Source organism: Mchenga conophoros, linkage group LG14 (assembly GCF_057382185.1).
Source record: "Mchenga conophoros isolate Kocher_MC1m ecotype Shallow Benthic linkage group LG14, M_conophoros_male_GT1.1, whole genome shotgun sequence".
Classification (NCBI taxonomy): Eukaryota; Metazoa; Chordata; class Actinopteri; order Cichliformes; family Cichlidae; genus Mchenga; species Mchenga conophoros.
In genome coordinates, this window is record NC_140539.1 from 9,476,725 (window position 1) to 9,504,600 (window position 27,876).

At 41.0% G+C, this 27,876-nt stretch overlaps 1 protein-coding gene across 1 annotated transcript in view; it reads right to left on the minus strand.

Annotated features, from left to right (window-relative positions):
* Window positions 1–10,130: 10,130 nt before the first annotated feature.
* Window positions 10,131–27,876, minus strand: part of gjd1b (gap junction protein delta 1b) — a 31,167-nt gene continuing 13,421 nt past the window's right edge. The window contains exon 2 of the mRNA XM_085245079.1: window positions 10,131–11,489. Within this exon, the coding sequence (XP_085101205.1) occupies window positions 10,640–11,489 (850 nt within the window). The 3' untranslated portion in view covers window positions 10,131–10,639. The remainder of the gene's footprint in view (window positions 11,490–27,876) is intronic.

Genomic DNA, 27,876 nt, shown 5'->3' on the forward strand with positions numbered 1-27,876 from the left:
TTGGCTGGTGCTTAATGAAATGGTCAGACGTTGCCTGGACACTGTCTCATGCCACTGAGAGCTTGCCAGGTGAACCTTGTGTGTGCATTCGTGCTTGATCCCTTCATTAAGCTCCTGCCGGTCCTAATTTTTGTGTATGCATGTTAGATGTCTGTTCAAGTAGGTATAAGCAAAGTGGTCCCAGGATCGGCTCCAATGCTTTGTAATTTGTTTGTGTGTTTGTGTGTGTGCACGTGTTGGTAGTATATGTTTGTGCTGGCGGTCAGAGAGGGCGCCTGGGAGGACTGGTGTTTGATTGGCGCATGCCGCCGAGATCTGCTCCTTCCTGTTAGCATACGCATCACTTCCTCTCACCCTGCCCAGAGCTACTGCCTCGCCATCTCACAATCACTCTGACATGATTCCTTTCCTTCTCCTTATTTCTTCTTCTTCTTCTTTTTCCTCTTCCACCCTCCTTCATGCCTCTTCTCTTGTCTCTACTGTCCTTCTTACTCATTGCGTCGCTGTCCATCATTGGTTTAAATGCCTCCTGATTCTCTGGTCCCATCACTCCTTTTTTAAAACTTTTTCTCTTTTCTACATTTCTTCCCATCTTACCATAGTACTGATTTCCCCTAAAGCCCCTCTCACTTCACTCACTCTCCCTGTTGACTCTCAGAAGGCCACTTTTGTTTGAACAGCATGACTGCCATTTCATCATCTTCATCTCCCATTTCTTCACCTGTTACCCCCTCAAAAAAAATCAACACTTTCCGCAACCTATTTATCTTTCTCTATATTCAGTCTCAAAGCAATCGCTTACCCTCGTCCCTCTCTTCCTCATCCCCTTCTTTCCCTCCTCCTCAGCTGCTCTCCCTGAAGTCAGAGCAGGGGCAGCCAGGCAGAACAGCCAGCATGTTCGCATGTTCCCTTACTCCAGCTCTGCGGCTGCAGCAGCACTCTTAAACCTCTCTGCTCTCGCCTTACACCACCTCCCCTTCACTCCACCCTACATGCTTTCCTTACGCATTCTACACAGCATTCTCTTTGTGACTTTTTAATTTCTTGTGTCTTCTAACTTTGTTAATTTTCCATTCACCTCCTTCCTTCCTTCCCTCCTTCCTTCCTTCCATTATGCTTCACTTCACCCTGAGCCTCCATTCATTACCCCTCCAGGCTTTTCTCTGGCCTTACCCATCTCCTCTATCTTCTCGCACCATTCTTAACATTCCTCGAGGCCATTTGTTTCTCTTCCTGTCTCAAATCTTCATTTCATTCCCGTTCTACTTCTATCATTACCAGTATGGCTTATCAGCTTTCTTCTTTCCTTTCATTCTGATGGTCTTGTTTTATTTTTATGCACCCTGTGATTCCCATCATCTTTTCATTGCTTTCTTCAACACTTTTTGTTAGTGTGTTCACATGTGTTCATCCTGCCATTTTCTTGCTTTGCCCATCAGCCATGGCAAATCATGTAGAGAAGAGTTTTGTGGTAAGACTGGCTTAGTTTAAAAAATAAGTTAGACATTTTCAGTTAAATAAATAGACTTATTGAGTCTGACCGCTACATATTTCTGTCATATTGATTCAGCTCTCGGCTAACTGCTTCAGTTGCCTATTAGCTCTTTGTGTCAGGAAACACTCTTCCTTAACTACTGGTTGTCAAGAATTAGCACATTAGTTCAAAAATGTATGTTATCAAATTGTTATGTGTTTACGTATATTATTTTTTATGAAACAGTGTTTCATTTTTTAAAATCATGGACTTAGGAATATTCAGTGCTGAAAGCTTGGGGGGAAAAGAAAAAAGTGTGTGCTGGGTTATTTGCAAGAGAGGAAGTTTTCCTCATTTGAATCAAGAGTCTAAGAATAGAGGTTGTCATATGCTGTACAAATTGTAAAGACCCCAGAGGCAAACTTGTGATATTGGGCTACACAAATAAAAATTGAATTGACTATCAAGTCAAAATACATAAAAAATGCAAAGAGCTGTTAGTGTTGCTTCATTTTTGACAAAACGGGAGAATACACATTAACAGCTTAATTTATTTTGGATGCACCAGTTCTCTGCTGTTGGTCAGTAGCATAATTCTGTTTGTCAAATAGACCAAAAATAAACGCTTTTTCATCCCGCAGTTTTCATCCCCTCCCTTTGCTGTCCCTTCAGTTCAAGGACATGACATGTTTTTAATTGTCAGCCTCTGATTGACTGGCAACTTGCCTATAGTATAGTTCTGGTTACTCGTTTTGGTGATACATACAGGGGATACATGTATCATGAGCATAAATGTTATAGTAATTTGGGGCTTTTAATGATTTCTTTGAACTATTTTTTTTTCTAGGGTGGAAAAATTGTACATCTTACATCTTTATTGACTTTAAAAAACAAAAATCGGATTTGAATATCCAAATATATTCAAACCCGATTTTTTTTTATCTTGGATCTGTAGATGGTCAGAAGTAAACATACAGACTCACATGTATACATACATTCACTTTAATGTTTTTAATGGTGCTAAAGGTTCTACGCTGTCCTTTAACTTGACAAAGCCTGTTCTCTAGTTCTCGTTAGTGATCATGATTGACTACAGCTGGTAGTTTCACATTGTGAGCCTGAATGGATTTGTTTGACAGCACTTTGGATTCACCAGTACACAAAACAATAAGGAAACCTAAGAAACTGAAGGTGTATGCTGCACTATCATTCCATCCTGCGAAAAGAAAAGTGCAAAGAAATCATAAAAACCTGTAAACTGTAAATAGATCTGCAGCACACAGCTATCCCTCTTGACCCCATCTCACATTATCCTGTGTGTTAAACACCTGGTTTTAACACACAGGGATTTATTTCACTCCCAGATGTTTGTAAAGGCTTTTCTGAGAGGCCCTGAAATATGTGTAGAGTTCACTCCACTAATTACTGATTGAAAAAGCAACTACACCTCAAGTTCAGTAATTTGCCCACTGGTGTGTAGGTCTGTTTGAGCACATTCCACCCCTCTCATATTTGTGGTCTGTCTAATCTCCCTGTGTTGGTATTGATGCTGCATCACAAACATGTTTGTCCAGCATCAACATTGCAACTGATCAGGCGTGTGATGTCATAGCTTTGCAATATGGAGGAAAAAGAATAAAAATGCAATTATTTATGTCAACATTATTATGAAGATGATGGAACAACACCAGCACAGAGATATAAAATCATGCTACATATTTGGGTGAGATGAAAAGATATCAGCTAACACTGCACACATACATATACCTGGTAATTAGTGCTAACACCAGTATAGATGGATAAAATACTACAATTTAGTGGCCAAAACTAAAGCAGAGACTTTCTAGGTGACCTGTGGTGGAAGAAGTCATGCTATTTGTCAGGTTCAGCGACTCTTATTTAATATCAGTCTACAGTCACCTGTCACATGCATAATGAAGTCATGGATTATTAGGCTTGTAACAGATGAGTGCAGATGCACAAATGCATTTTTACTTACTTTGGTAAGTTAAAAGATTCATCTCCCTGACACGTGTGTTGAAGGAGGAAATTTTCTTAGTCTGCACATATGTGCATATGGTACACTTTTTATTATGTGGACATGCATTTAGGTATTTACCATCCATTCATTTTCAGGTTGCCTTACACATTCATCTTTCTTGCAGTGTGCTGCAGATAAACCGGCTTTTCCAGATGCAGCAGGCAATACTGCTATGACTGTCTTCACAAATAAATTCCCCCAACTTTTGGTATATGATGCTGAACTGATTCCACATGGAGAACAGAAACTCTCCAGAGAAAGTGTACCCACCAAACCAAAAGATTTAAACCCCACACCTTCACTGTGAGGTTCACTGCTTACATCTGCTCTGCAGTGTTCTCAGTAGCCGTGTGCATGACATGTCAAATCTCTGAACTGTGAACTAAGGTCCTGCTTCCATTTTCATGAGGCCATGGTGATGAATAGAGAGGCACACAAGGTGATTTAACTTATACCCCGTGTATTGATCCCTGTGAGATGAAGGCAGTTTCAGATAATGGCCGTGGTCATTCAGGTGAGAGAAAAAGTAATTTATGACGGCTCCTCATCATAATGTACATGAGGAGAAATGATGGTGATGATGAAAACTCGTAACCCTGGTCTTACAGTTGATGCAGTAAAGGTGGATGGCTTCGATGTTGGAGGAAACTGATGATGTGTATGGCGGCGTCCCAGCGGAAGCAAAGGTGATATGAAAGGATAAGAGGACAATAATGCCGAGGATGATGATGGTGAATATGAATTCTGTGTATGTCTGTGTTTCAGGAAGTGGTGCTGAGCAGCCAGCCATCTGTTGGCAGATTAATCCTGGCTGTGCTTAGAGATATTACCGGCTGGCTTATCGCCGTGGCAACAAGCCTTCAATCCCAGTCCAGCACAGCCACCATGTGACCTTGCTGAGGAAGGTGGATGGGGGTTGGTCACACATGCACACACACAAATAGGCTCTCTCTCTCACACACGCACACACACACACACACACACACACACACACACACACAGAAACATGCTACATACATGCAGGCATTGTATTTTTTGGATGCACTCTGTTGCATGTAGTGTGAAAAAAGCACTGCACACATACACGCACCCTGTCCTTTCATCATAAAATCAGGTTTTAATCCTGCTGTCACCTATTGACTTCAGAAATATCATTACACCAGCCAGCTGTGCTGCACGCAGCTCTTCAAATATTGTTTTCTGTCTGCTATAAATAGACCTGTATAAATATGAATTGTGGCCACCTTTGTTCAGTTTCCTTCACACCACAGAAAGCTTCCCCCCCTAAATCTCATCATTCCCACGTGGTCACATATCCACCCACTCACGTTTTCTATACACACACACACGCACGCACACAACACATCGTTCAGAAAACGACCCGATCTGTAACACACAAATGGACGAATACGCTCGCTTATAGGTCATAAATCAGCAGGCTGGATGCCAGTTCAGGCTCGATGTAACATTCAAGGTTTTATTCAGTCTTTACATACAGTACACCAGTCAGAAATATACAGTGAACCTTCAACGAAGGTCCGTCACGTACATTGTAAAATCAGCAGTCAGAAACGACAGGTTCTCCGATCACGGTTACAAGTGTGAGCGTGTTTCAGCGTGTAGTCCATTGTTCATATGTTCAGTCCATGTTTTTTACATCTGGAGATGTCACAGATGACTGCAAAGGTTAAGCTTACAAATGATGATTGCCTAGGGCTACATTTTTTAAACTATATTCTCTATATTCTATATCTGTTATCCTTTAAATATTGATCACCACTAATGGATGCCAAATATTGGCCATGTTTGACATTGCTCCCCCATTCCCCTAAAACACAACAATTCTGGTTTCATCCCTCTCACTGTAACATCGGTTTAAAGACACAGCGTGGTCTGAGCTCATGAAATGCTGGTCTTAATCAGGAGGATGGAAAATAAGGGAGTGGAACTGATGTTCCACTTGTTCTGCACCTCCTTTTTTCCACTAACTGTAACAACCTGAAGCTTTCCAGGTAGTAATATCACATTAATGGCACTGTGACCACTGCTGTAGGTGGTGGCAGCACTGGTTAAATTCCATCCTGCCTGGATCTACCACTCAGTCTAATTAGATGAAGTAATTATAACTGAGAGGTGCATTCCTGAAACCTGAAATGGGTGTTATGCACCTTGTAGGGTGGCAGCACCAGCATCGCCCAGAGCTCAGAGGAGGAAGAGGGAACATTTTGTTTCACAATAAAATGAAGCTGAACATCTGGTAAAGGAGTTTTTTAACTTTCATTTCCATTTAATTAAACTGAGTAAAAAGCTTTTCATTTGACACAAGTTGTCTAATTTTCAATTTAAATGCAAAAATGATTTTAATGCCTAACTGACGATACTATATTAATCTTGGGCTATGAGTGCACATTGTCCATGCCTAGTTTGAATTTCTTTTCTGTTTTCCATGGCTTTTCAATTTGTACTAAGAAGCCCTTGAGTGAATGAGAGGGGCATTTTTCAAAACTTGCTCAGAGGCCACTACTAGCCCTTAAAATTGGCTACATAATGGGATTAAGTTAATTTAAGGTCTTTCTGGCAGCAGAATAAAGAGTTATGTAGAAGTTCAATGAGCTCTGTGTGAATGAATGAAACAGCTCATTTACAGGCTGCGTTTCCTGAGGAATCAATTTGTTTGCTACTTTTCTGCATTGTAAAGTAAGTGGAAAATGATGTCATCAGGCTGTATGCTTTTGCACACGTGGCCATCTGTTAGTAACAGTCAAGAGAAACGGCTTGATTTTTTTTAAGGAGACCTGCACTGATCCGTGGTACATTTGTGGGCAGTAGTGTGCTGGACATTAGGGAATGTGGCAATGTATCTGAAATCCAACCTCAGTAGCACCAACAGGTAAACAATCAGGCTTGAGGACAATTTTCATTGTTGGGCTTTACAGTACAAGGTTCGATCGAAAATGGAAGGTATGCTGACACGCATACTGTTTTTATAAAAGCAATCTTTTGTGTATTTGTACTAAAAAAAAGACTGGTGTAAAAGATCACCAGTTTTCTTTCCTGAATAGGTTGTCCGTAGGGAGCTTCACTGAGGAGTCAATCATCGAACTCTAAAACGCGGGAAACTGTAGGTCAGTTACACTTTGTGCTGGAGGCTAAACCCTGGAATGTTCTGACATCTAAATGGTGCCAGTCTTTTACCTGTACGTTCATATTCCTGTGTACCCTGTGGTTTTTACAGTACAACATTTGAGCGACTGGCTTACAAAGCTCAACTAATTATAAAGGTATATATCGGTGTGCAAATTTCTTAAACTAGAAGATTTACCGTATGCAGTGGTTTAGCCTTTTGGAAATTCAAATGGCTAAAATGTAATAGGTAGTTTTAACATCACTGAGTTGGTATACTCTGCCTGGCTCTGTAGTGTCTGAAAACTGGGTAAATTATATACACACTTGGCATCGAGACAAAATAGCTTCATTCCATATTTTGGACTTTAAAAAGCCTTTCTTTTAAGATTCTGTTGAAGAAAACATAGAAACATGCTTACTCTAGCAATTACACATGCATTTAAAATAAACAAAATCTTTGAAAATTAATTAAATTTTGCATATCACTTTGGCAAGGGAGGAAATATAACATATTTTCTGCTAGTCTTATATTTCAGAACTCTACCCTTGATTTTACACATATAGTTTTTTTTTGTTCCGTTACATAGAAAAAACATCTTTCTTTTTTTTTTTGATATGTCACTGCACGAAAAGAGCAACAGACAACAAAATGAACCCACACGTCAAAAAGAGAAGCAAATAAAAAAACAAAATAAATAAATTGCATAATTCATTTCACATTGACAAATAGAAAAGCAGACGGTGGAGAGTAGTGGACTGCTGGAAGAACTGAGGCCTGCTTTTACTTTTGGAACGTGATGGACCCACTGACTGGCTGCAAGTCGCTAATGAACTCTGGATAAATGTAAACCGAAGAAAACCAGGACACGTTTATGGCCTTCCACATCCTCACACTGCGTGCATGTTTGTGTTTCTGACCTGAATGAAACCAGACATAACGACAGAATCCAAGAGCTCTAAACTGAGCTCAAACTCCTCTTCCTACTTTTGCATTCGCTTGTTTTTGTAGCGGAATGATTGTATGTTGAACATGCGTGCACGCCATTCAGTAAAAATAGTCCTCACACCAGCACTGACCTGTGCTCTGCAGGGATTAGATCAGCGCTGTACTGTGCAGTGACTCTTCAGCCAGAGCTGCATATAGTACAGGACATTGGCTTGGCTTTTAAGCTCAAGGTCAGCATTTAAGCTTTCACTAGAAGTACACGCTCACAGTAAGTGAAGGCCAAGAGGTTGCTCAACCCTTAGGCATTCTGGCATGGCCTGTCAGCACATTTGTCCCTCCTAGTCCACGTAGTAAACTTCGCTGATTTCACCGAGTCCCATCGGCATCCTCAGAAGAGACTAAATCTGGGGATAATCACCTGTAAAAATCACAGAGATTATAAAAGTAAGAGTGAATGTAAAAATAGAGCTGCTGCTTAAGCTCAAAGGCCAACTGCAGATCTAGGGCCATTACTTAGCATCATGTCATATCCAGAGTATTTCCACTATAGCTTCAATATCATTTTGTGGCACTGATTTTTCTTTTTAAAATGATCAGTGATCATTTATATGTACTCTGCATGGTTTTTATGACTTAACATAAAATATAAGTTAAAGGCTGACTGTGTAGAAAATACAAGAAGCCACTGCACTGTAGAGCTCCGTAGGGGTGATCAGTTTGCAAATGCTCACTTGATACTCCTAAATGGCGAAAGCACAGAGTGTTGGTCTGTAACAATTACCTGTAAACTGATTATGGCCTCTGCAACAAGACTTAAACAGACAAATTGTGAGTTTGGCATGAACTGCTATGTTCTTGTGCCCTTGTCTCAGTCACCTGGGCCTCCTCCCCGCAGAGTTACAGGAGGAAATCATGCTGGTGGAACGAAAGTATACCCAACTGTCTCTATATCTGGTTCAGTAGGCACACAGTGTGTTCCCTCCATCTTTTGCATCATAAACTCGTGCATGTCTGTATGTGTCCAGAAATACAATCTTTTTCCCAGCGTGACTTCCTTCAGTCTGCCACTCTTTCACTCGTCTGCAATAATCAAGGTGCAACACTCTCTGTCATCTTTATCTTTTTCTGTTTCTTGCACATCATTCTCTTTTCTCTCACCATGCATGCATGCTGAAATCCAGTCAGGAAAGAAATGCAAAACGAAAGCCACTGAAATTAAAAAAACAAACAACCTACAACTGTCCCTAGAGAGCAACTACGATCAGTTACACAGCTTGATCATTCAAGAAACACCGCATTGTGTAAACATGCCTTTGTCTAATGGCTCATAGGCCTTAATTACCTGAAGCTGCGCAGCTGATTTTTGAAGAAAATCAAGGCTCTATAAAACACATAAAGGTGTAACTGCATTTTAAATTCAGATAAGTAACAAGAAGTGTTATTCTAAAGAGCTGCAAAAGAAGTTTGAAAAAATCAGCTGCACATCCTCAAAGCATTTTTTTATATCAAAGCTCACAAATCTCTCCCCTTCCTACACCGTGCATGTCATTAATCAGGACCTACAGTGACAAATGCTTCAAACTCAACTAAAATGAAAAGAAAAGACAGACAGTTTATACATAAAAAGTACAGCAACAAGATTTCCCAATCAACCCGCCCCATAAAGATAAATAAATCTATTTGGATATACTCTAAATGGATAAATAATATTACCATGATATACTCTATGTAACGTTTCAGCAATAATTAAATATCTCAAGGATGGCACCATCGCTTTCTCAAAAGAAGAAAAATCATTATTCATTGTGATGTGTTTTATGAAATCTGTTTAAAGTTGTAGTAAAGCGATCTCTTCTCAAGCTCTTTCGTTATCTTTCGCTCTTCTCTTTTTGTTTCATCTCTTAGCACACGAAAAAGCTGGAGGGAGTGGAGTTTGTGCTTTAGCAGAGACTGACGCTGTCTGGCCGATCATCCGTTTGTTCATTAGTTCCTCTCAGATGTTTACGCAGCAGGAGAGCAGCGAAGGTCACTGCTGTCGTTCGAAAAACCCCTCGGGTCTGTACAGGTCTGTACAGTGGAGCAGAGCAAGAGTAAGGGATAGGGCAGAGAGGGGGGGGGAGTGTTTATTGTACTCACTGTGTTTCTGTTAAAATTAACTTTTGCCAAGAGACTAAACATAAACATCGTCAGTCTTACTCTCTTGGTTTTGGCTTGTAACGGTGTTCCAGCAGAGGCATGACACGCTGTTGGGAGGCAGCGCTTTCTCTCTTGGCGTCGGTCTACCTCAAAATCTCAAGCAGGCAAAGAGAGGAAGCAAAAGAAAAACGTTCTGTCTTCCCCCCCCTCCTTGGTTCATATGTTTTCCCAAAGCGTGACGTCTCCCTCCTGTTCTCCCTCACTCTCAAACTTGCCTTCATTCCCCAGAGTCTGTCACGGCTTTGACAGTTCTTCCGTTCCTCTTTTTAATAATGTTGCTGCTGCTCATCCTCCCTGTCCCATCCCCTATCCTGCCCCCCCCCCCCCCCCATTTTTTTTCACTGAGGCTGACACAGTCCAGAAGAAAAGCACCATGGGATGCATCAAACAACCATGTCGCCTTCGAATATCCCCAGAGAACACAAAACAGCCTCTCATCTGTTTTCCTCCCTCTTCCCCTCTTACTCTCATCTCTAGATCAGCCCCGTGAGGATTTAATTCTCCGCATAAGAAACGAGAAGCAGAGAAGGTCGTTAGTTAAAAAAGACAGAAGTATAAAATGGCAGTTGGACTATCTCCTTATGAGATCAGCATGTCTTTATTATGTATGTTTGCAAAACGAAATTTGTTGTCCTCTTTGATGCTCTCTAATTTTCTTCCTTCTCAAGCCTCTGCTGACTTTCAGCGCCGCAGAGCCTGAGGTTTGGTCTTTTTTTTACATTCTGTTTCATTCTGTCATAGAGGAGAGGTCATCTTGTTTGACCTCCACACCATCTTCATTAAATTAAAATCAGAATTCGTTCATTCTCTCTGTTGCACATTCATCCCGCTCCCCCTCTGTTGTCTGTCTTCATCGTCAGACGTAGGCCGATTCGCTGGACTGTGTGCGTCCCAGGTTGGGTGGCTGAGACAGATGCGCCATGTCCTTCTTCCTGATTTCACAGATAGACTTCCTGCGGGCCTGGACGCCCCTGATGGCGGCCTTGATCTTGCGCCAGCCGAGATGATTGAGCTCAGCCAGATTGAGCACAACACAAATGCCGCTCACGGCAAACATGAAGACCAGGAAAACCGTTTTTTCTGTGGGCCGGGACACGTAGCACTCCACCTCCTTGAGACACGGGTAGCGGTCGCACTCGAAAATCCCAGGCACGCTGAAGCCATAAAGGAAGTACTGGCCCGCTAAGAAGCCAATCTCTAGGGCGTTTCTGAACACCACCTGAATGATGTAAAAGCGGGAGATCCCTTCTTGACGGCGAACCTTGGAGCTCTTCCCGTGCGTGAGGCCCCGTGGGGCATTGGGGATCTCCTTCACCTCCAGACAGTCAGGTTCTTCCTTCCCTCCTCCACTATCCCCTCCGTGCTGAACTAGAATTCCATTTATGTTGCGGAGCTTCCGAGCCCCATCCCTTCCGCCGTAGTCCCTCTCCATTATTGGATAGAGAAAAGAGTAGCGCCGGTCTCTCTGCTTGGCTGACTGATGGACAGAGTAGGTGATAAAGCAGAGGCTGGGTGTGCACACCAGTATGATCTGGAAGACCCAGTAGCGGATGTGGGAAATGGGGAAGGCTTTGTCATAGCAAGCTTGGTTGCAGCCCGGCTGTAAAGTATTACAGATGAACATGGTCTGCTCATCCTCGTACACCGTCTCTCCGACGATGGCCACAATCAGAATACGGAAGATGACAACGACAGTCAGCAAGATCCTAAAAGACAAACAACACAGAGATAAATGGGGTTAATACAATATTTTCTTTTGGAGAATGCACTGAATAACAATACTGTGCATTTCATCTCACCATCTCACCTGGGTGTTATTTTTGACTCTGAGCTTGGTTTTATCCCACATACTAAACATGTAACCAAAACTGGATTTTATCATCTAAAAAATATAGCCAGAGTCCGCCCTATTCTCTCTCGGGCCAACACGGAGATGCTGATGCATGCTTTTATTACCAGTCGCATTGATTACTGTAATGCCCTGCTCTCTGGTCTTCCTAAGAAGAATATTTCAACTTTACAACTTTTGCAAAACTCGGCAGCTCGTGTGCTGACGAAGACCAGAGGGCGGGCCCACATTACACCGGTTTTAGAATCGCTGCACTGGCTCCCCGTGTGTTTCAGGATCGACTTTAAAGTTCTTTTATTGGTTTTTAAATGTCTTAATGGTCTTGGGCCTTCTTATCTCTCAGATCTGCTTTTACCATACGAACCCTCGCGGACCCTGAGGTCCTCTGGTACTGGCCTTTTAATTGTCCCTAAAGTCAGGACACATACTCACGGAGAGGCAGCTTTTCAGTGGTATGGTCCTCGTCTGTGGAACAGCCTGCCGGAGGAGCTCAGGGCCGCAGAGAACGTACATGTTTTTAAGAACAGGCTCAAGACCCACCTTTTTAATTTAGCTTTTACTTAACGTTTATTTATTTTATGCTTATTTATTCTATCCTGTTATTCTATTATTAATTTAGACTTTACCTAATATTTATTGATTTTATTCTTATTCATTTTTTAATCTTCTTACTCTATTTATATTTATATTTATATTGTATCCTGTTCTTATTTATTTTATCATTTTACCCTGTATATATCCTATTGTGTCATATCTCCAGTGTTTCCTCAGAGGGCGCTCTCTGCACCGGGGCTGTGATCGACCATGGCTGCTGGGTCTCTGGGGGTCCTCTCAGCCTGGCTGGGGGGCTCCTTGGCCTCCCTCCTGCTGTGTGCCCAGCCTGGAGGCTGCGGTCTGTGACCGGTTCCTGGCGCAGACGGCTCCCTGTTATAGTGTTTCCTCACTTGGCTCATGCGAGCCCAGCCCAATTTTTACTCTTTAAGTGTGCGCATGTGTGTATGTGTGTGTGGGTGGGGGTGGGGGGATATATGTGTATTCACATCATTTATGTTAATGAGAGTGTGGGGAGTGAGTTGGAGGGTGGGGTGGGCTGCTTTTAACTATGTAAAGCACTTTGTGCTACATTTTTTTTGTATGAAAAGTGCTTTATAAATAAAGATTGATTGATTGATTGATTGATTGATTGATTGATTGATTGATTGATTGATTGATTGATTGATTGATTGATTGATTGAGTTGTGTTCATCTACAAGAAAACGTCCCTATCAGAAAGGTGATAGAGGTGATGAGGGGATGAGATGTCCTCTCCCTAAAATACATCAGCATCTCTAGCTGGGTTATGGTAACCTCATTCCCTCCACCAGAAGTTATTTGTTTAATGAAATTATGTCCAGTCCTTTGAACAAAATGCTAGCAGGAAGTCAAAGTAACATTAGAGAGAAAACAGATGGCAGCTCACAGAGCTATTGTGACTGACTGGTACCATCATGTTTCTCTTTACTCGCATGTTAGGTGCATGGATACATTTTGCTGTACCATTTAACCCCGATATGAGCAAACTGATAAGAAGAATGTAGCTACATTTATTTTCTGGTCTTAACTAAGGGTTAGCTATCAGGGCTCTCTACTATAGAACCAGCTCCCAGTTTGGATTTGGACTTCCTTTATGATAAATCTTCCCATACTGCTTCTCTTGGTGATTGAACAATTCAATCAACTCTTTCCACTCCCTTGTGTTTATACACCAGTGTTATATTTCATCGTTAGTTATGGAAAAAACTCTTTCTCCCATAGCGTGTCTTTTGTCATATCTTCCTCCGCTTAACCTGAACCAGTCGTGGCAGATGGCTGCCCCTCCTCTGAGGTTTCTTCCCCTTAAAAGGGAGTTTTTCCTTCTCACTCTCACCAAGTGCTTTCTCATAGGAGTTGTATGATTATTGGGGTTACCTTCCAATATTGTAGGGCCATTGCCTAAAAAGTATAAACTGCCTTAAGAGGACTGTTAGTGTGAATTGGTGATATATAAATATGACTGAATTGAACTGAAGGGTTCCGAACTGTCAATGGCTGACTCATTATTAGGAAAACAAAGCTATAAAGACCAAAGGGCAATAGAAATGACCTTATTAAGGCTACAAAGTTAAGCAAGGTGACTTGACGCTGAAATCAAAGCACGGGCTTTAAGGACGAAAGCCGAAAAGAAAAGGGAAAACCTGTATTAACGAGAGAGAGAGAGAGAGAGGCATTGTGTCACTGTTAAGTCACTGTTCCCCCGGATAAGAACCAGAGAAGAAGAGTGCTCCAAATGTCATTTATCAGCCAGAGTAAACACTCCAGAAGAAAAACATTTATGTGCAGAGCATTGCTAACGCTACTCGTCAGTCCTCATAAGTCAACCTGCTACCTGTATCTTACAAACAGAGTATGTGTGTTTTGTGAAGAGGGGAAGCAGCGATGACATATCCACATCTAAATTTAGTCTCTCTTTTCTTTGCATCTTTAGGCCCAGCTAGCATAGCAACCACAGTTTAGACTCACTTAAGTTGGAAATGTGATTAATCTTGGTAATATCCAAGCACCATCTCTGTGTTGTTGGCTTTCTTGTTAACAATACACCCTCTTTCCTTTTAGTTCCATAGCAACAGGTGAGAAGGAGGTGAGCTTTGTTTGCAGATTTGGTGCTATTCCTGTGTGTGGTGTGGTGAGACAGAGATTATTGCTCCTGAAATGGGTTCACATCAACTCAGCCTCGGTGTAGGTGTGCCTCGTTATTCGCGTCTATCCGGGCATTTGCTTGCATGTGATGACTTGGCATATCTGTACACTTTGTGAGTCTGTGTGCCTCCATTATGTTAGACACACATATTAGGTAAACTGGATTCTTATATTCCTCTCTACTTTCTTTCTTGCCAACATCTTTTTCTTTGTTCTGTTCTTACTTTAGGCATCCTTCATTTATTTTTCAGATCTTAGACCGAGCAAGCACTTTAGATAGCAAGCTTTTTGCACGCTCCATGAGCCGATGGCTGTCTGGCACTGTATTCTGCGACCATACTTGTCTAAAACAAGATTGTGCACCGCAGACAGGCTCAGCAATATTGTTAGTGTGTTGATCGATTGTTGCATTACTGTTCAATCCCTTAAATACGAGGTTTGAATTCTGTGTAAGATGTGCTCTCACCAATCACCAATGTTTAGATAAATGAAAGTGTCATAAATAAGAATCGCTGTCGTTGCTTCACATGAACCCAGAGGACACGCCATTCACTGGCTCATCAAAACCTGACCTCATTACATTTATCATGGACTTATGGGTTTTGTGCATGTGCGAGTCATTAGATTTTGACATATAAAAATAGCCATGGAGTTAGTGCTAACAGGCATTACAGTATGATGAATGAAGAGAAGCTCATTCTTGAAAAAGAGCTTCACAACAGACAGTTGGAGTGTTTTGGGTGTAATTTAGACAGCAGTAGTGAATGATACACTTCCCAATTTTACATGTTAGTGTTATTTTTGCAGTTGTGTTTGCATTCATTTAAATATGTTGGTAATATTGCATATATTACATAATGCAAGCCACTAAAAAGGGGGCAAGACTTGAGGCTCCTAGGTGCTGCTCCTTGATCAGAAGAATCCTTTTTTAAGCCTAAAACATTATGTATATATACTTTAACAGGTGTCTGACACAAGGAGCTATACCTGTTTGCTCTGTTTGGTCTCATCTCTGATACTGACAGTCACCAAACTGGATTTCTCCACTGTGTTGTGTTTGGAGCATTTTCATAGAATTGCCTGACAAATAATGGGGCTTCCTGTGTGGTAGCCCCATTACTTCATTTTGCAAGTAAAATTTTAGTATTTTTTTATTAGCCTGCACTAATTACCAGATTTGTGTCTGCTTCTGGCAGCCTTACACCTTAAGAATGCAGCTTACTAGTACTTGCTTAGCACTCAACTCTCTTGTCCGATTATTATCCCAGAATGCATCCAAAACCATCAGATGATGCGATGGTGGCTATATACATCTTTTAGACACAGCCAGTGTTACTATAATACATCACTATTTGTTCATTGCTGATCCATTTATCAAATCAGTTTCTGTTTAACAGTAAAATCTAACTTTTGTGAAACAAAACAGTTTCAGCATTTCATCAACTCAGTATGTAAAAGGTAAAGTACAAAGCTTTCTCAGATTTATCATATCAATTAGAGGATTTGTTTATCTGGACACTGTTGGGAGTGGACTGTGAATCCAGGGGGAGACCCATGGTGCTGCACCTGAGACCCTGCCAGATAATCATTAGATGGCATTTGGCTGTGTGAACGGTAATCTACCAATCGCACAGTGGCTTCGCCAGTCTTGCGTGGCGCAGATGTGGAGTTGAAGGGCAGAGTTAATCCTTTCCAGAGTCCAGCGGCATGCAGCTCACATGTAACTCCTATCAAAACGACAGGTCACCAGTGATGGCTTCCAAAATGAAAAATAAAAGACTCACTGCCAATCCTTTCACCAATCAGGAATAGATGCAAAAAACCCAAAAATAATAAGCGATTCCATTAAGGAGCTTAGTAAGCAGGGAATTCACAATACAATGGTGGAGAGTGTATAGCAGTAATTGTGCGCACACAAACACACATATACTGTAGCAGAGGAACGTCCAAACGGGGACGGGAAACTGTTGAGTGAGCGCTAACAGAAGACATCAGCTTTCTGTTGAAGATGAATGAGTTCCAGACAGGGATAAAAGATTATAAAGTCACCAAAAACGCAGTGGCTCAGACATCTTCAACTTAAATTAAAAGAGGTATGTGCCAGTAGTGTGACGGCGTGCGAGAGATAGAGAGGGGTTAGTAAAGAAAACCAGCAATGGAGGAAAATCTCATCGTAGAGAATGAATTATATAATAGCTTCCACACGCAAACCCAGTTCTGTAATCTGTGGCTGGGCCAAGGGAGGATTCTTCCATTAGGGGTCTTTTTGTTAATGCCATCGAATAGCTTTAGATTATCGTACCGCACAGAGCAAACCCCACCTGTTTTTTTCCCTCTCCTTTTCAGAGCATTATTCTTTCTTTTCTTGGTTTTATTCACTCTTCATGCAGCTTTGGGCCCCCATTTATCTCCCTTGCACCACAACAGCAGTCGTCGGCCCCCATGAGGAATAATCCGGAATAATCTTAAAATTGTGTCTGTAGTTTTCTATGTAAAGCCTTGATTCACAAGTGATTCCCACAAAAAAAATAAAAATGAAATTCCACAGAGTAAACTTCCTTCTTATCTCATGTGGAGAAATGTGCAGATTCACATTAACATGCACAATTAAAATGAAGCAAAGATTTTTACAAAAAAGTTGAAATCAGCTTCATTTACATGATTTTTGTGTTGCTTTATCACTGAGTGTCTAGCCAGTGAGCATATTTATACACCGGGTAATTTATAAATATGCTTGAACGATATTACAGACACGTTTCTCAGCACACTCACACCCTCGGTTCCCAGCAGACAGTGTTTGTTGTTCCTTTTGACTAATTTATTGGTGATTATGCAAAAACATTACACCAACTCCAAAACGCCTCCTCTCCTCCAGCAACTGCGAGTCCCTGACCCGCCATCTTTTTTTTGTCTTTCTCATTATCTGACAATAGAGCTCTAGCAATAAAGGGGTGGTTGTATGTTTTGAAAGCTCTCATTACGGGCATGCAGTTAATTGTAAAAAAAATTGATGTAATGTACAATAGCATGAAAAAAATTATAGCTCTGGCATGTGACTGGAGAAATCTTGTTCCATCTGTTTCTCCATATGTATGCAGACATACATGGACACAAACACACGCAATGCTGCTGCTGCTGCTGCCCTGGTAATCAACACTATTCAACTTTCAGAGAAATTAAAGTGCAATTCACAGTGCAGCCTCCGTGGTATTAGAAATGAAATCTTTAATCTATCTTTAATGTCAGTCTTTTCCAATTAAACTTTCCTCAAAAATGATAGAAATCGAGGTGATGTGGGAGTTGTTTCTCATTATGCGCTGGAGCTGAGTTTCAGATAATAATGAGGCATAGCAGATGAACAAATGTAGATCTCTGTGTTATGATGTTTGTGGAAAGGCATTTTTGAGTGTGCTGTGTTAGACAGGGAGAAAGGTTGAGATGTTAATATGGTGGAAAAACATCACAAAATTCATTAACTGTGGATGAATGCGATCATGAGAGAGCTGAGGCTCTCTTAAGCTCATATTGAGGCGGATATTGAGGAAGAGGAGGGGAAGGACAGAAAATAAGTGGCTCGAGGGATCAATAAGGAACACAGGATTGTAGATTGGAAGATGTGGCAGTGGAGATAAAAAAAAAAGAAGAAGAAGAAGAAGAACAGGGATGAGGGATGAGGAAGCGCAGCAGTGGTTCCTTTACCCATAAACCCAGCAAACACACACACACACCCCTATCTTCCCTCTCTCCCTTCAATCTCCCCTCTACTCAACTTCCCTCTGCTAGTTACCACGGCAACAGGCAAGGGGCAGAAAATGAAGGGAGATGAAGAGAAAGAAGTGTGCAGACTAGAAGCTAAGTCAACTAAAGAACAGCGTGTTTCAGCCGAGCAGGGGGGTACATTTGTCGCACCAGTCAGAGCGGAGCTTCGGTGCCTCAAAGGGCTCGATGCAAGTTCACTTTATGCAAAAAGCCCAAAGAAGAGTTCACTGAAAGAGTAAATTATGCCAGCAAGGCACAGCAAATTATCCAATGTTGAGGTTGTTTAGAAGTAATTCAGATTTTCAAATCCAGAATATACTGGCCCTGCTTTTAAGTGTTTGTGTGTGGGGGTGGGAAAGGGGGGCTCGGGCTCCACAGTTATTGCATTTTAAGGTGAGAAGATAAAGGAAGTTTTAGAGATAAGATACAGTAACTATTTTAAAATATGGATACATAGTCTCGACTTTTAATGCTACAGTTTCAGTTTATGAAATCCCCAGTAATATTAAGTCAAAGAGAAAGCTCTGAGCTCTGTCTCTGCAGGCTGAGGAGTCCATCAGCTGCTTCGGGTTGTGATGTAAGGCTCATTGATACGGTTAACCTGCTAATCTTTTTCAGACTTTCACCTTTGGTCTCCTTCGATACCTGTTGGGTGCTTAGCTCGGCTTTTGTTTGCACGTCACACCACTACCTCCACTGTCAACCCCGCATCGCTGCTGCCACTAAGTTTCTATTAGTTACATCCCCAACCCGCTTGTTTCTTTTTGTTATCCATTAGTTTTTGTCCCTCACAAACTGACCAGGCAGTTCCATCTTGTGTCATCTGTTTCACCTCAGATCTGTCCCTCACTGACCCTGATAATCGATCTGAATTGCTTTTTGACTTCAAATGGAGAGCAGTGGAACAAGGTTATCTTCTTGCTGTGCCTCCACTATAAATTAAATTTCCTGACATGAGCGGTTCTAGAGGAGCTGGATGGTTGCATTCATTGGAACTGTCTTTCAAAATGCCTTTCAAGTGTCACATTTGATAGAGAGCAACTGAAAATGACCTCATCCATTATCACAATGGAAAAACTAACTAGAGACGGGAAATAAAAAGATGACTCTGTTTGGTTCTGCTATATGCTGGCTAGATTGCATAACTGTCATAAAATAATATACATTGACAGCTAGCTGTTAGCATGCTAAAAGAAGACAATGCTGAAGCTGCATCATGACTGCTTTAGTACATATTTCAGGATGTCAGTGGGACAGTTTGAGCTCTTGTTGGCAGAGCTGGGTCCACATCTGAGGAGTCAGAGGAATCATTTCAGAGACCTGTTTGCCCCAGAGCAGAGTCTTATCTCAGTGTCTGAGGTAAAATCGTATTATTTTGCTTTTTGTGTTTTCAGTTCCGACACATATTTTGAGCTAAGAGTGCACTTGTTGCAAAATGCAGAGGCTTGATTTGCCATATCGGATCAGAAATGGGCTTGGTTCAAAAAATAAATGCCGCAAATTCAAATTTAGGTGCTTGGTGTGAACACTAGCATCAGGAATAGGTGCAATACTTCCAGGATGTTACACGTCCAGTGTGTAAAGGCCTTGAGGGTTGAGTTTTTAATAAACTTAGGCATTAAGGTCTGCCATAGAGGTGGAAAAAGGACAAGTTTAACAATCAGGGAGCCCTCCATACACTGCTGTTTTGGGGTTTTGTAGTGTAGTCAGTGAACATCCTGCTGATTTCCTGTTCCACACACCAGCTATAGTTTATACAACCACATATATTTTTAAAAGCTAATAAAAAAGCTGTGTTGTTGTCTGACAATAACCAGTGATTCTGGTTTGCATTTCAGTCAATGTTTTGCCTTTTCTACATGAACTGTTTACCTAGAGATTAGTCATTTTAATATTGCTGTATTTTGAATTACATTTTTTTACTAAAGACTCATAATCCTAAAATTAATCTCTATACTGATTTCATAGTTGGGCAGACAGTGATTCATCTTTTCTGAAGCATTAAAATATTGGTGTCTGGGACACTGAGAGCCTGAGGGCTGTGGTGTACACCGTGAGTTTTTAAAAGCTTAGCTTAAAGGCGGGCTGCAGATGAGTGCTAATAAAAAGCTGTAGAGGGGTAGAATAAGAACTGAGTAGTTTTTGGGAGCCATGGCGCTTCAGAAAAAGAAGGGACACAGTACTGCAGCATGTTGAAAGGACAAGTGCCTCAGCTGAGGCAGTTAAGGCTTGGACCCAGAAAAAAGTACTTTTCAGAGGGTCACAAAAAAGTCATGTAGGTCACTTTGGAGACAGTTATTAGGTATATAAACTCTTAATGATGTTCAGCAATACAACAGACAAAATATTGCTGATTTTTTTTCTTGCACCCCATCGCCACCCTTTATCCTGCTTCTCTTTCTGCTTTTTCTCTGAAAGGTTCAACTCTTTATCTCTCCTGTGTGTCTTAAGTAAACCAGTTGTTAACCCAAATCCAACCAACAGCGCGGACAGATTTAATCCTGTCACATCAAATATGGATGGACACTTGTCACACACTCTCTCTCACAGTCTGTCTGTTCCTTTGCCAAGGTTTATCAATAGCTCGTAGTTCACAGCAGGTCATCTGGCACCAGGTTGGATCCAGCCTCATACAGGAACCCTGAGACCCACACTCTCACACACACACACCCAGGGGGATGTTCCGGTGCTTCAGGCCAGCGACAGAAGGAGTGAGGGGGCTGCCCTCTCCCCTGCTGACAGACCTTTATCCTGCATGGCCACCCACCTCACCACATACACACACACACACACACACACACACACACACACACACACACACACACACACACACATAATCACATGCACAGACACTCTAAACGAACTAAACTAAAATACGGAGACCTGTAACACCAGCGATTGCACTGAGCACCAATTCTGTCAGGACACCTTTCCATGCACATGTGCGTGCATACACACACACATTTAATCAGATACACGCAGTCTTCCAGCTGTTACAGGGCATCACAAAGCCGATTGTGACTGACATTGCTGAGTCCGCCATCTCAGGAGAAGATGAATTTCTAATACAGAGACCAGTGAAAATAGTTACCGGACCTTTGCTCTCGAGTAAGATGGGATCAGGGCTCCGTAGCTGTTTACTAACAGTTTGCGGTTCTCTAACATGGCAAAACTGACTATTCACCTTTGCTGCTTGCTAAATTGATTTTCTCGTCTTTCTTGATATCTGGCAAGACATGAGTTGTGGACGGAAGCCAGGGTACCTAGAGAGAACCCACACTAACACGGGAAGAACATGCAAACTGCAGATAGAAAGAGCAAGATGTTTATTTTGTTTTTATTTAGCTTTTTCATTTAGGAATAAAATATAAACCTGGACGTGTTTAGTGCATGGCTGCCTTAAAAATGGCAACAGACAACTTTCTCCATCTTTCATATACAGTCTATGGTTTTATCCTGCTTTTCAGAGGTGTGATCACAAACTGCCTGTAGTAAATACATGTTTTCTTAGTCTTTCATTTAAATAGAAATAACTGAGTGATAATTGCCTAAAGTAAACTATTTCTTTTCATTCCCTGCTAAGCTCTCCCTTTAAGATTTCACATGCTATTTATTGTCAGAAAGCTTGAAGTGAAAAGCTTCTATCGAAACCATGTGACGTGATATGAATGGAGCCTCGATAAATGCCACACAGATGCCTGTTGGGAGACACAGCTTTCTCCAGTAAATTGCAGCCGGCATCACAAGTCTTTTCTGCTGTCATTCTACAAGTTGTGAAGTCTAAATTTATCTGTATTCACCTCACAACACTGTCTACCAAGTATCTCTTTTTTTTATAATTAGCTACGAGAGTGGTGCAAATGCAACCTACTGCTGACCTACCTCCCTGCAGCTCTGCCTCACCGCTTAATTGAAGAATCTGCAAATGCACTGTTCCAAAAAATAGTTATGTCAAAGTATCTTACTGTATATTTTACAGTTTTGTACTGTCCTTCTAGAATATCATGAAATTTACATAAGTAGACTGTGATTTTATATGTCAAAGGTAAAATAACATAACATCACTGTACATATCGTAAAACACAATTTACTTGTTTTTTAAATATATATTTTTTGTATATTAGCTGTGCTAATTATATATTTTAAAAAGTAAATGTAGAGGTAGGAATTGCAATTAATATAAATCTCAAAGTATTCACAACATTCCTGAACAGAAATAGGCCTCTGCACATGGGGTGAGGGTGTGGCCATGAAAACAATGTGACATGCCATTGGATGTTGGGACACATAATAACATGACGCTAAGCATCGGCTAATGAATGTGAACTAACAACCACAAGGTCGCGGGTATGGCTGTACTGTAGGAAAAAATCCTAATTTACAAGTATTTTACTGTGCGTTTTACAGTTTTGTTCTGTTCTTCTAGAATATCCTTAAAGTTACGTAAATAGACTTTGACTTCACATTTCAAATGTAAATTAACGTTAAATCACTGTAATGTAATAAAACATAATTGTCATGATTATTAAATGTATCTGTCTGTACATATGCATATTTAGATTGTTAAAATACATTCACAAATGTATCATGATTTCACAAATATCTGTCCGTTATTTGAAAGATCGAACTGTTGAATTCAAATGTAATGCTATGGAAAAGTATATAACATGATTCCTATAAGCTTGTGTTACATCACATAAGTATTATTATCATTGCTATTTAGGGTGATCGTGGCTCAAGAGTTGGCAGTTCGTCTTGTGATCAGAAGGTTGCTGATTCGAGCCCTGGCTCGGACATTCTCAGTATTGTGTCCGTGGACAAGACTCTCCACCTACTGGTGATGGCCAGAGGGGATGATGGTGCGATATGGCAGCCTCCCCTCTGTCAGTCTGTCCCAGGGCATGCAATCCATTATTATTTAAACCAACTATTAACTGTATATTTCTGTACATTTACGTATTATGATTCATATTGCCATATTAATTGACCTTGTTTATAGGTAATTTCATTATTTGATCACGTTAAAATGTTCCTAATTTAATGTCTAAAAGCACTTGGAAAAGGCAGAATCCCATGTAAAATTAGCGCAACAAACTCTATTTTCATTACTGAAAATGACTGTATTTTCATGAGAAAGTTATTTTCTGTTATTTTACTGTAGTATTTTGGCGCCCCAGCTGCTGGAATATTACCGTTTTCTTAAGATTTGTTTTTTTTTTCCTATTTATAGATAATTTCATTGTTTAATCACATTAACATCTTCTTAATTTAATGTTTAAAATCACTTGAAAAGGCAAGATCCCATGTAAAATTAGCGCAACAAACTGAATCGTCATTACTGGAAATAACCATATTTTTATGAGGAAGTTATTTTCTGTTATTTTACAGTAGTATTTTGGCACCCCAGCTGCTGGAATATTACCGTTTTTTAAGATGTTTTTTGTAACGGTGTGGGATCGTGTTTCGTGGAGTGAGTGTGTGTGTCGAGGTGTGAATGCATTGCCACGATTTTGCTACTACTTATAAGACTGACAAACAATGATTTTGGTCTTTGTGGCCTGTTGGACAGCAAACCTTAAAACTTATCTTTGACCTACAAACAGTCAAAACTACATCACACACACATGAAAATCAAGGTCAAAGCACATAACCAAATTAAATGAAAGCAGTATAAATACATAAGCAAATTAATGAATTAACTTTTACGTTTTCATACATTTTTCCATTTGCCAAAGAAAAAAGTACTGTAAGGTGTTAAATTTAGACAACGCACACTAGCTTGCTGGGTTTTTTCTCAAAGGCATTTCCATCTGCAGTACTTTACAGTATTCATAGAACACTACAGTAATTTACAAAAATATCCAGCATAGTGGTGTGACTACAGTTTTGTATGGTGTTGTATCACTAATGGGGATTAGATTAGTATACTGTTTTCCTGCCGATGCTCAGGTAGCTCTACCTTGGCAACAGACCATGTGATAGAGTTCAATGGGAGAACACGACATTAAAAATAGACTTTCTAAAATTGACTCACTGATCATTCACTCTGTATCAATGGTGAGACTGAAAAAAGTGAAAGGAGTGAAATGAGTCACCATGGCAACAGAGCAGCCAGTGGGAGCGTTGGTTTTGGGGGGTAGGTTGTAAGGTCGTGATGGAGGAGTGAGGCACGAGCAGGAGAAAGAGCAGCAGGACAGAGGAAGCAAGCGATTGCGTGGGCAGGAGACGAGGGATGGAGCGGGGGTGGGGGTGGGGGTCAGTGGAGGGAAATAGAGAAAGACAGAGAGAGAGAGAGAGAAATGATGGCCGTAATCCGGATTAAATCAGTGGGTTTTGGACAATCCCGAGCTAAGACCGTCCGTGCCAACTCCCCACCCACCGTGGCAATCCCGTGCCAAGCCCCAGCCCAAATCAGCCTCTTTGGCACATGCAGGGACCCTCCATGACACACAAGCAGACAGCACATGGCCATGCAGGGAACATCCCAAACCCACTCACACAAAACACACTCCAGAAAAAAAATATTACTAATACCTATTTTTATACAGTGTTTCTACAATCATGCAATCATGCAAATCAATGACAAATATGAATGACTGAAAGACACATGACATAAAATTTTTTAAATGATCTTAAATCCTGGGTTTTATATAGATGTAAAAGATCAACATAAAGTATGAGAATAAAAGCTGCCACTGTAGCTGGTTTAAAGACACGAGCGTGTGCTTGCTTCGGTTTTTACCACAATTTTAATGATATTCCAGTACAGAAGCTCAGAGATATACAGATATACAGAGGGACATGTTGGAACATTTTGAAAAACTGAGAGTTTGTGTAAAAAATTTAGCAAAAGTCGATGAGATAGAAACAAGTAACTATGAGATGATGTTGCGGCAGCAAGCAAAGGGACCATTGCAGTGTATACTGGGGCCTTAACACGGAGAGACAGACAACCATTCACACTATGGCCAATCACTAATTAACCTAACTGCACTTATTTGGACTGTGGACAGAAGGCAGAGTACCTAGAGAGAACCCACACTAACACGGGAAGAACATGCAAACTGCAGATAGAAAGAGCAAGATATTTATTTTGTTTTTATTTAGCTTTTTCATTTAGGAATACAATATAAACCTGGACGTGTTTAGTGCATGGTTGCCTTAAAAATGGCAACAGACAACTTTCTCCATCTTTCATATACAGTCTATGGTTTTATCCTGCTTTTCAGAGGTGTGATCTGCCTGTAGTAAATACATGTTTTCTTAGTCTTTCATTAAATAGAAATAACTGAGTGATAATTGCCTAGAGTTAACTATTTCTTTCATTCCCTGCTAAGCTCTCCCATTAAGAATTCACATGCTATTTATTGTCAGAAAGCTTGAAGTGAAAAGCTTCTATCGAAACCATGTGACGTGATATGAATGGAGCCTCGATAAATGCCACACAGATGCCTGTTGGGAGACACAGCTTTCTCCAGTAAATTGCAGCCGGCATCACAAATCCTTTCTGCTGTCATTCTACAAGTTGTGAAGTCTAAATTTATCTGTATTCACCTCACAACACTGTCTACCAAGTATCTCTTTTTTCATAATTAGCTACGAGAGTGGTGCAAATGCAACCTACTGCTGAGAATAAAGCGCGCTCCCTGCAGCTCTGCCTCACCGCTTAATTGAAGAATCTGCAAATGGGATCGTGCTTCGTGGAGTGTGTGTGTGTGCCGAGGTGTGAATGCATTGTCACCCCCTATCTGCTTGCTGATATGATCAGCTGCAGACATGGGGACTGCGACAGTTTTGGCAGCATGCACGTTCGTGTGAGAAAGCGTGTCTATGTGTATGCTCCTGCCCCTGAGTGATGAGTAAATATAGTAACCGCACTGCAAGCTTACGCACATGTTCGTATATTTGGATGACCATCTGGTTATGAGTGCGCACATGTGTGTGAAGGGGCATTTGTGTGAGAAGGCAGTGAATCAGATGGTGCAGCATGTTAGTCCTGGCAGAGATTGTGTGTGTCTTAGCAAGGTGTAAGGTGTGTGCACTTTTGCTATTTGTTTATTCGTGTTGAGTCAGTTGCACTGTGCAGACGCTGATACTGCCTCTGAGGAATAGTTATCACAAACACGCACACTATAAACAGCAGAAACAGATGGATCGACCACAAACCAAGTGGTCCTAACAGTAATCCAAGTGAAGTGTTAAGATGCAGCCGAAGATGGGAGTTGCTTTGTGGGGTGCAAGGGGGATAAATCAGTGTCAGAAGAATATCCTTTTCATCTTCAAAAAGCGAGATGGGATGAGATAACAGGATACATGATGATGTGTAGAGGAGTGGTTTTATCTGATCAACAGACAAACATGATGATCAATCAAATAAAATGGAGCGTCTTTACAAAGCCTGCATAGTAATGCTCTTAGTCATGTCTCACAAAAGCATATTGTATAAATAAGACAATAATCTCACAGTAATCTCACAATAAAAACACCAAGCTCACAAAAATAGACCCAAGTGAGAGAACATCAAAAGCTGACGCTCTGCCTTGTTCCAAACAAAGATCAAAGATAGATATTTGTTGTAATTTTAGCCCTCGTATTTTATGTAAGTTGCTTTTTTTCCCCTCTTCCTAACCTTTTTATAGCACTGAAAACAGCCAGGCAAGGATGAGTTTTAATGACATTTCATTATCATTAAATCACAGATTCACTGTGTTTTGTAAGCACTGCGTGCACCATACACTTACAGATATTCTGGGTGGCCCTACATGGGAATTTGTTCCACTGTAATCAAATGTTTAAATATTTCAAACACAACTGTCTCCCTTGGTAACAGCTGTGTTTACATGCATAGGAGTGCATTAAATACAATCATGTGAAGAAGTAAGAGTTCACAGGACTTTTATGTCCAGTCCTGGACAATGTTAAGTACAACCTTACTGTTTCCACAGGAATTAAGAGCAGAGGTAGCAGCCAAGTGCTGCTAATCAAATGCATTTGATTTACGGATAATTAGAAAGTGTGACCACTGCTGTAAAAGCAGAAGTCTTGGCAGTTTGCTGGTCTGGAGCATTCAGGTATGTGTTAACACAATGCCGCAACCTCCCCAGGATTGGACGTGGCAGCAAATTCACTCCGAGGTCGGACCGAGTATTGCTTAGAGAAAATGCAAAAAAATGCAAAAGCTACATCTCAGACTCTAGTGGCCGCAGTTAACATGTTAAATGTTAAAGTTCATGACAGAACAATTAGAAAAAGACTGAACAAGTGTGGCTAGTTTGGAAGTGTTACCAGTAGAAAGACTTTTCTCTCTACAAAGAACATGGCAGCATGGCTTAGGTTTGCAAAGTTAATCTGAATACACCAAAAAGACTTGTAGAACAATAGTGACTCAGTCACTAATATGCATAAGGAATTGTTCTTACCCTGCACAAAAAGTGAATCAGACTTTTTGCAAATCCTTGGTGTCATGCTCACTGCCTACAATCCGCATACTATCTGCTTACCACTATACTGCCATTTATTTGTATAAGGAAACAAGTTCACCTTGAGGTGGAAAAGGTGGTGACAATATTGTTATACGCAGGGTTGCACATAAGTGGTCTGCAGGTGCGCATTCGCTGTCAAAATAAAAGACGCACACCAGATAAGAAGTTGCCACGCGCGTTTGCGTACATATTAAAGGCAGTGTTTTTGTCTGGTAGAGTGGTATTTTCACAGCATATTCTGCACCACATCTCTGTGCGTTCATCATTTGTTTGAAGCCAGCTCACCTC